The following is a 9,943-nucleotide window of genomic DNA, read 5'->3' on the forward strand; positions in this document are numbered from 1 at the left end:
GACATTGTGCCGAGATCGGGCATTTAATCAAGTATGCAGAAGCCCATTATTTTATCGGTTAATTATGTCGGCGGATATCGGCGTGTTGGCCGATATCCAATAGTTCATTTTTAAGCCGATATCAGCCGATACCGATAACGTGCCAATAATATCGTGCATCCCTAGTCAAAAGGATGGTTTTTTCAAACCATCCTTTTGATAAATGTATACATACAGTGCTTTAGTCCTGAGTGAAATGGGCCCTACCTGGAGTTGAAATCTGATTTGTTCTTTCATATAATGGGCCACAATTAAAGAAAAGCACCCCTTAAAATCTCTTGGTTGGATTATTCAGGACAAAAATGGGACTAAAGGAGTGAAAGTTGATGCTAAAAACATAGTATTTATTACAAAGAAAAAAAACAGAACAAACAGCCTTACATACACTTCTGTTTCCACTCTAAGATTATGAATCCTTCCCACCCTGTCATCATGTTTCATCCCTGTTATAATGCAGCTGCTGCAGAGGAGGGCTGAAGACATCAAGGTAACGAGGAAAGGAGCCATATAAGGTTCGTGTTGGCATGTGTCCAACAATTACACAAGCTACAGTAGTTTCTCAATGAGTCACTGAGACTGGAAACAGTTGCGGCGCGTTTACTGTAAGTAAACCGTAGTAAGGCTGGGTGTGTGTGAGAGAGAGAGAGAGTGTAAATGACATTTTGGGGACAAAAGAGGGGGAGGGGGAAATATGAAGACCAACATGTCAATACATCTGTCCCCCTCTCTCCTCAGCACAGCACCATCTGCTGGTTGCCAGAGTGTGACTAAAGATGATGAAGCTGTGTATATTTTATATACACTCACAGGTCCTTTCAGTAGGTGCAACAGCTCTGCCATGAGTGTGACTTTAACAAAAATTGTAATAATCAGCTTTTTCATGTTTATTATTGAGTGAATTATTATTACATAGTGCACTAGTGAAAGGTGTTTCTGATATTCTGCCCCTCTTATACATGTAAATGGGATGGGCAAAATATTAGGAAGTCCTCTTAGTATAATGCAGTCCAGACTAACACCTCTACAAACAGCAACCTCAATTTTAAAAGGTATTATGACATAAATATACCTGACAATCAAAAAAGAACATTTATTATATTTATAAAAGCAAAAATTATATAAGTATTGTGGTGTATTCGATAACATTTAAGTACAAGCGTACTTCATTTGGTGGTGTATATTCCATAAATGATCTTAAAGACACACCTCATGATATAGTAGACACGTGTTGCGCCTTTGTTTTGGTTTATTGCTGCTCTAATTTATATTAAATTGAGCACACAACAAAATATGTGCACATTAACAAACCTTTTTTTATTCACTTATATATATTATCTTTTCTTTTGAACAAAGACATCTTTTTTTTTTTATTAGTGTCATATTCTTAAGCGTTATGAGCGTTCAATGATCCAAATGTGTGTATGATTTTATGTTGAGCAGTAGTATCAGATACATATGACTGCTAACATTGATTCAAGTATTTGTAAGTAGTTAGGTTGATGAAAGTGTATTTCACATGTTCTAATGTATCATTTATTGAGCACTTAGATATTGGCTCTCTGAATTGATTTGAAATTCTCCCACATAAACATTCAGTTTCCCCTTTGTTTCCACTTTAGTAGCTTTAAGATTGTTGAAATCATCTTATTTCAAACGATCTCATCGTATTACACAAGACTGCATAACTTTTGACAGTTGTAGTATGCCTTCAAATTTGAAAATGCTTGGTGTCTTGAGCATAATGTAACTAACATTTTCCCCGAATTCAGCTTGCAGTATCTGTGTTAACTTAAATTCATCATTATAATTTAAACTAGATTTCAAAATATAATGTTTGTCTAAATAGTAGGAGTTTGTCGTGACTGATTTAGTGCTTGTCAGGGAAAGGGTTGGCTAAAAAGTAGCCACAGACAAGCAGTGATTTGCAGCATCCTGCACCATATGTGCGTGTGTGTGGTTGCTGCAGCCACCACGCTGGTTTCCGCTCACACAGACCTCCTCTGTTCCTGCACACGGCAGCTCTTAAGACTCAATTCATCAGCTCATACAAAGAAGTGTTTAGCTCTGCTCAGACGGCTCCTGTGTATTATCTTTACTGCAGTCTGGGTTCACTCTAACTGTGTCTGTCCCTTAACTACTTCCTCACCCCGACATGTTGTTACAGCCGGCGATGAAAAGGAACAAGGACCCCTTTGAGTGAACAAGTGTGAAACAGAGTGACATGGGAGAAGAAGGAGAGGTCACCACTTTGACTTTATTCTCTTCACGTTAAGGTGACACAAGGAGGGAATTTTACATCATATACAAACAGAATCACATGCCTGCCATATTTTCCCCTTGCCTTGCTGTGTGTTTTACAGATTAAAAAAAAAAAAGACATGTACATGACAGCACAAGCAGTCATCCGCTAACCGTACACAGGTGAAGGTGGAGTGTTTTTGGCTCAGCCCGTAAGATGCTGCAGTGTGGGGAGTCGGACCTCACGAGGCGATGAAGTGACTCCAGAGGCTCCCGCACAGATCCTGGAGAGGTCAAATGTAGACGAGAAGAGATCTGACTGGGTCCATCGCTGGTGTTTACAACCTGAAACAAGGAAAACGTTTGATGCAGTTTTAACTTTCAGAGGGATTATCAGCTCTTTAAACCTAAATACAGACTTAGAACTGGAGTAGATTTAACTGATTTTATGACTACATATCTACTTTGATCTACCTTGTTGGTTTTGTAAATGATAATTTCTCTCACTTCTGATTATTTCTGGCTTCAAAGTCAGTTCAATTCATCCACAAACACAAAACAACCAACTACTCTTTTCCATCTTTATCTGAACATTATTATTCTTCTTCCTTTTCCCGTCACTCACCTGTGTTTCTGGTATCTTCTCAGTTTTGGAACCAGCTGATGAAGTAACTGCAGACGCCGTGGAAGCTCTTCCAGCAGTACTCAGAGGCGATGCGGGACGCTTTGGACTCACTCTGCTCTGTGGGGCGAGTAGTGGTCTTCCCAGGCTTGGGGGTGGTCTTCTTTGTCTGGGAGCCCTTGCCTGGCTGGGGCTTGACGGGCTGTGGCTTGACAGATTTAGGGGTAGTTACGGGCTTGTTCTGGGCCGGCACCACTGGTTTACGCGGCTCCTGGACGGGCTTGGAGGGCTTGGGGGTGGTGGTCTTGGGCCAGGAGGCCAGGAAGGTCATCTGGGCCTCGTCGGGGTATTTCTTGCACATCTGTGGGCGGTAGACTTTGGGTCCCTGGCAGGAGTGGCTCAGCTTCCTCATGTCCCACATCATCTGGGTGAAGTAGTGGCGAGGGTTGAGGTTGTAGGCGCGGCACAGGTTGGGTTTGCCCTGGAAGTCGCAGTAGTAGGAGCGTCCGGGGGTCTGGCCCTGGCTGGGACCTTTGCAGGAGACACGCAGGCGAGTATAGTCCCCGGCTCCGGAAACCACCATGGTGCAGGTGTCTTTGGTCTTGGTGCTGAATCTGATGGGCTCATCCCAGATGCTGCGTTGCTGCTGCTGCTGCTGCTGCCTGTTGTCGTTGCTGGCGTTGTTGGTCTGAGCGTTTGACACACAAAGAGTTGCTGCCAGACACAGCAGCAACATCCTCATCCTGGCTCTCATGGCGGCGTTTGGGGATGTGGACGGATGGATGAGGGTACGTGATGATGTGTATGTATGTGTCCGCACGGAGGGTTAAGGTGCGCAAGGGTGGAAAGCATCCGAGCGCAACTTTATAAGGCCTAAGCTCACAAAGAAGGTATTATGCAGGTGAGCCGAAGGACTCCTCCTCCACTGAAAACCCCCAACCTCATACTCAACACACATGCACACACACACGGACCACATAAGGCCTGTGTGGTATGTTCAAAACTAAAAAAAAAAGTGATGGGTGATGGAAGGAGGGGGAGAACATAAACTGAGGGAGAAGGAAGAGGGGTGAGGGGAAGCAGTCAACGGGTCTGTGGGAGCAGAGGGGGGGTCGGGGGCTGAAGGCCAGCACACACATGAAGCCAAATGTTGTGCAAAAGAGTTGCGAGGCATTATATAATCTCACATAGGAGGCTCCTTTGACTATTGATGATGATGGGGGGGGACTGAGGGTCCAGACCCAAATTACAGCCTGAGGGTGTTTAGATTTAAGATTTAAAGTTGACCTGTGGCCCCTGTAACAATAAAAAACTCATCATGTTAAGAAGCAGAGACTTTTTAGGTGCGCTGCAAACAGAGCTGCACATACAAATCGTCACACTCATGCTGTGCAGCCAAACTTTGTTAAAGACTCCCTATGTTTTATTTTAGTTTATAAAGCTTCAAATGGTGCATATCTAAGTCACACTGAATGTCTTTACATTTTTTAAAATTAATGCTCAAAATGTGTTCTATATTATTGAGGATTTTTATTAGTGAACATTACGGAACATACATATTATTGAGGAGTGGTAGCAGATAGATATACATTTTTAGACAGTGTAGGATTAGATTATTCTTTATGGAGCGACTTTATAACTGTTGAAAGATGAAACAACACATTCATCTTTCTTTTACAGTTGAAATGCTAAATGTATTAGTAATTAGTAACTCCTGCCTCACTCGTCGCGGAATGACGTAGCTTATGGTGGCTAATGTTAGCTAAACAAACAAAAATTCCTTAGCATAATTAACGTTAGCTAACTTCAGTTAGAGGGCCAGAGTAGTGACGTCTTGTAGAGACCAGCCTCTGTTCCAGGCAATCAATCATTCAGGATTTCTTTCATCTTTTTACCAACAAAATGTGTCTTGTACACACAGAAAAAAAACTACAACTCACATAAAATTATTCATGTGCGACAACTCGGTTACGTCCAACATAGTAATTTGGTTTGATCCGTAAAACTCACCACCGTCCTCTTCGAAAGTAGTTTCTTCAATTTGTGGTCGTAGTCTCTGCTGTCCAAAAACGTCAACAGCATTTCATCCTGTCTGGTTTGCTGCAATTAAACACAAGCTACAACTCCCTTCTATTATGGAACCGTGACGTTACGCCGGCAAACATCTGGGGCTTATGGGAAGTGGTGTTTGGGACAGCTAACAAATTATGATTGAATAAGCAATTATTTTCATGCATGATTCTTATCTAAACATATATATAGCCTCTAGGAGCCTCTGCTCCAATGCTTTTGCTGGATTTTATATTATTAGTGATTTTAGAAATGATTTAGTATGAGATTTTCCGACAACAGAGACAGTGTAGGAAGTGGGCCTAGCCACCAAGACTTCACCCATTGGCTTATGAGCTACCATTTTGAATGTTTGAGGGTGTTTTTTGGCAATCACAATCTTGTTTATTTGGAGCTTGAGAGATAGCATTGCTTAGCCTCTTGCTAGCAGCTTGTCACAAGGTAGACTCAACCAGGCGAGTCACCCCTCCAAGAAGGAAGGCAAGTTTAGAGCACCTTCACATTTGTTTGACTCTTCAGACTTTAAGGCTTTTCTCACTAACCCAGACTCAACATGTGCTACTATTACTGGTGCTACTGTGTTTAAGCATTAGCTTGTAACCGTAACATAGTCTGTGGCTATAATTGCTGTGCAATATTTACATAGTCAAGGTACTTAAAACCTTTAGGAACAGTTTGACATTTTGGTAACAGTGAGATGACAAGACTGATTCCACATACACAGCCCATCTGTTTGAGGTATTGCTTTGCCAGCCAAAACTTAGCCTAGCTTAGCTTAACTTAAAGACTGGGAACAGCCCGGTTGTGTTAGCTGACTAATTGACAGGTTATATCTAGCTTGTTTAATCTGTAAAAAACATTGTTTTAGGTTAAGTTACATGGCGCAGTGACTTTCCGGCACTTAGCCTAATACCACGGCTTGTTTTTGTATTGATTAAACAAACATGATGTAACATGTTAAGTAATTGCTGGTAGGTGTTTTTTTTTTTAAAACTTTTGGACAGACCCAGGCTATCTCTTCATTTTAATCCTCATGCTATAATTTTACCTACAACTTCTGACTTGAGCTTTATCTTTTCTGGAAACATACAAGGTTTTTTTACATTAACTGTGGACGATAAAAACAAAGCAAAGACTTCAGTAGGAAATTGCATTGCAAATGATGCATCACAGCAAGGTACCAAGTTCACATTAAAAAGCGTGATGTTAAATTTGACAGTTAATGAACAAATTACAATGAAAAAACAAGAATAGAGACTGAGCTAAAGAAAGTAACATATCTTAATAACTCTCATAAACACTGTAGGATGGCAGTACCCAGTATCATTCCATTGGTCAATCTGGTATGCAGGTTTTAAGTTCAAAGCGAGGCCTGCCTGTACATTGCAGTGAGTTTTAACATATGAAACTAAACAGGAAAACAGACGCTGCCTTTAAAGAGACTTAAATATTCCATATGAACTGGCTGGCCCGGACACAGAGCGGAAGAAGAGAGCGTATGTATAGCCTTCTGCTGTGTACAGAGTCACACATGTGTGTACTAATGCACGCATGCCCTCAGTACATTCAGGAAGTTTTGTTTTTATAGCCATCAATCTGGTGGGGAGAAGAGAAAAAAGTTCCCCCTGTGAGAGACACCGGGAATGCAAAGTAAACATGTGAAGCGTATGTGTGTGTGTGTTGTTTGGAACAGATGTTTTCCCAAATTAAGTTAGTGTAGTCCTCTTCTGATAGGATGCAGCGGCATCACGCCACCTCAACCGCTGCCAAGCCCCCTCCTCCTGCCGCTCCCTGCAAACCTGTCATCCCCTCCAACAGACCTGAACCCTTTCAGCTGCTGTGTGTGCATGTATTCAGCTCTGCATGTTACATGAATGTTCCCTGCGTTCCTGTTGATTTTGGCAAGACAGGGGAAGTTTGCTTTTCTTCACTTATATCATCAAATGTGTTCTTTTCATTCCTATCTGGAGGCTCAGAGTGTGCCAAAAGTTTCAACGAGCACAAAAGCACACTTAAAAGATAATTTAGGTGATTTATTACCCTCAAAAGCACAAAAATGCAATCACTTTTCTGTGTGGATGTGTATTTTAGCTATAGTGTATGAGTCAGAGACCAGTGGGGATATCCACACAGTAAATGTTTCAAGAGTTTGCAGACAAAAAACAAAGAGAACACCTATTTGACTGAAGTTTTTATTCACAGATTTGCACCCTCACCACAAACTCCAGCCGTACAGTAACTGTTTTGTGTGTGTTCTTCAAACAGGCCTCTTGACACCACAGAGGCTTCTGGGAGTTTAATTTCTCAAACCACAGAATGGCAAAGAAAAACAAAAAAACCTCTGTCAACACAAGCAACTAGGCTGTCACTAATGTTCTGGCGAGAAATGCCTAAGACACAATATTTTGTTTGTTAGCTGTCTTAAAACCCTGTGAGGGTATGTGTATGTAGCTGATGTGTGAGTTGAATTGTTGTGACACTTGAAATGTAGAAGGATAAACTTTGGACTCATGTCTTAAGGATTATAATTTAGACAAGTAGGAGTCAAATTAAAATGCCGCTGTCCTCCTTTAGTACGTAAAGTATTAATGCAATGTTTTTGGGAAATACTCTTTTTTTGCTTTATCCTGAGAGTTAGCCGAGAAGATAGATAGCACTCTTATGTCTGTATGCTAACCAAGAAGCACCAGCTAAGAGTTGGTTAGCTTAGCTTAGCATCTTACAAAATCTGCAAATGGGAACAGCAAGCGGCAACCTCCGGTGTAGAAAAACGAAGCCAATGCGGGAGTGCAAAATACTGCAGTTCCTCGAGTGGCCACTTGAGGCTGACTCCAGAAAACAAGAAATAACATTACACCAGATGGGAAAATGTTTACAGCCTGGTACAAAAAACAGTTTTTTTGTAAATAGCTAATTTTATTGTTCAAGAAAACTACGTGAATTTTTCAAAAACACACCCGTTTTAATTATATTAAGCCTTAAATCATAGGGGCCGGCTCACTTGATTGACAGGTGGATCCTGCTGGCTGTCTGCTAGACGTCAACACAGACATTCACTGAACTTAACTTCTCCTGTTTGTGTTGTTGGAGCCTTTTAGGGATTTTTTCATTCAAAGTTCGGAGAAATAATCTCTCTGTGGGATTCATGGAACTTTCTGTCCGTGCAAGAAGTCTGAGCTCCAACTTTTCGGTGAATTAAATGCTAGTGTTATTGTATGGATATATTTTTTGCACTAAGTAGCTGGTATACTGTGCTTGCTATAGCTGGCTTGTTAGCCTGTTCAGTGTTTATCAAACATTTATTTAATCGTCGGCCAGTGTATAGGAGTCAGGAGTTGTTGGCTTTTCCCCGGAGAGATTACAGGGGACCGTAGTGATGAGAAGATTGATTATTAAAATTTTCCCGCCACGCTCTCAACAGGCGAGTGAGCGGTGAGTCTGCTACTCCTTTAGTCTTTTAAATAAACACCTGCAGTCAGTCACCGTCGCAAACGAACAGTCGAAACAGAAACATAAAGTTAAATTGGCTCATTCAATATTTATACACTCTATGGCTAATAACCGCTAGCTACGCTGAGAAGCATATAGCCTAGCTTCTTAGCCGTAGCTGGCATAGTCCTCTGCCATAGGCTTCAGCTCAGTCGCGCTCCGCCTCTTTGCCCACCTCTGGACTAGCTGGCTCTGGCATTTCCAATTTGGCGACCACCAGCACCAGTGCAATTTGGGCTTCAAAATGCTTCTTCAGAAACCTATGGGTGACGTCACTGAGACAACTCTCAGTGAGCCTCGCTCTGACAGTTGACTGCTACAGTAACATGTGGAAGTGTCCTTGGGCAAGACACTGAGCCCCAAATTGCTCCCGGTGGCATAGCCATTGGGTATTAATGCATAGATCATTAACTCTCAGATGTGCGTTGCTTTAGACAAAAGCGTCTGCTAAATAACATTGTTACATTGCTACAGTCTACTGCTGAAGTAAGAGTCAATACTATGGTTTAGGACAATTTAGTCTGATTAGTCAAGCTAGGATGATGCACATGCGAAAAATTGAACGTTATTGTTATTGTGCGCCGATTAGCATGCTAATGCTAGCATTTAGCTTAAAGCACAAATGCATCACAACTGTAGACTCTAGGTCTTTGTTTTTGTCTTTATTCAAAATGAAGCTTGCCTGTTTCCGGCATTTAACAAAAAAGAGTGAGTTTCATCTTCTCATCTAAATCTTGACAAGAAAGCAAATAAAAGCATTTCCCAAACTGTTTTGCGATCCCTGAATTCCCTTATCAAATTAACCTGTTGACCCAAAATGATGCAAGTTAATGACAGATATTCATAAAGAAAAGAAAAGAGCTAAAACTACAAAAAAAAACTACGTACATGTTATAAAACAAACATTAACAAAAATATATAAAACTTTCAAAGTTTTGAAAGCTGTAAAAAAATGTACACTTGTGTCACCGTGTTAAAACTCAGAATATTAGTACAAACAATTGTTTTCTCTACAGATAGAAACTAGCTATGCAGGTACATCGCTCTGATAGGAGATATTGTATGAGAACACTAAAGTACTGCTGTGGTACTGCTGGGGCTGCATACAGGTGTGTGTGAGAGAACACATGATACATTACAGTTGAATGGCATTAGAGGTCCTTGTCAAATGGCTTGAAGGGGGACTGGGGGTGGGACACCCTCACCACACAGTTCCTGATTGTTGTTGAACTTCCCTAATGAGGAAGGCTAGAAAGTCCACTGATTGTAGAAAAAAGAAAGTCCATGTCAAATAAAATGAAATTGAACCAAAGTGCATGTTTTAAATGAGCAATAACCTAAAGGGCACTTACCAAGAGGGAAGTATCAGTTCCAGGTCTCTTGTCCGCTGTAGGAAAAAGAAAATGAGATCAACTCTGTGTTCATCAAGCTCAAGATTTATAGTATTGCTTGTTTTCAGGAAATACAAAAGCAAAACGCGACAAA

The 9,943-nt window shown here is 41.2% G+C and overlaps 1 protein-coding gene across 1 annotated transcript; it reads right to left on the reverse strand.

The window, feature by feature from the left end:
- Positions 1-2,492: 2,492 nt before the first annotated feature.
- Positions 2,493-3,653, reverse strand: fgfbp2b (fibroblast growth factor binding protein 2b). The gene is made up of 2 exons (XM_069666782.1): positions 2,903-3,653; positions 2,493-2,622 (listed from the first exon to the last, which is right to left on the reverse strand). The coding sequence occupies exon 1, from the start codon at positions 3,651-3,653 to the stop codon at positions 2,922-2,924; it is 732 nt and encodes a 243-aa protein (XP_069522883.1). The 3' UTR covers positions 2,493-2,622; positions 2,903-2,921.
- Between the last annotated feature and the right edge of the window lie 6,290 nt (positions 3,654-9,943).

This window comes from Semicossyphus pulcher, unplaced genomic scaffold (genome assembly GCF_022749685.1).
Source record: "Semicossyphus pulcher isolate SPU_LCO1_2020_fin unplaced genomic scaffold, fSemPul1.0.p SCAF_17, whole genome shotgun sequence".
NCBI classification, from domain to species: domain Eukaryota; kingdom Metazoa; phylum Chordata; class Actinopteri; order Labriformes; family Labridae; genus Semicossyphus; species Semicossyphus pulcher.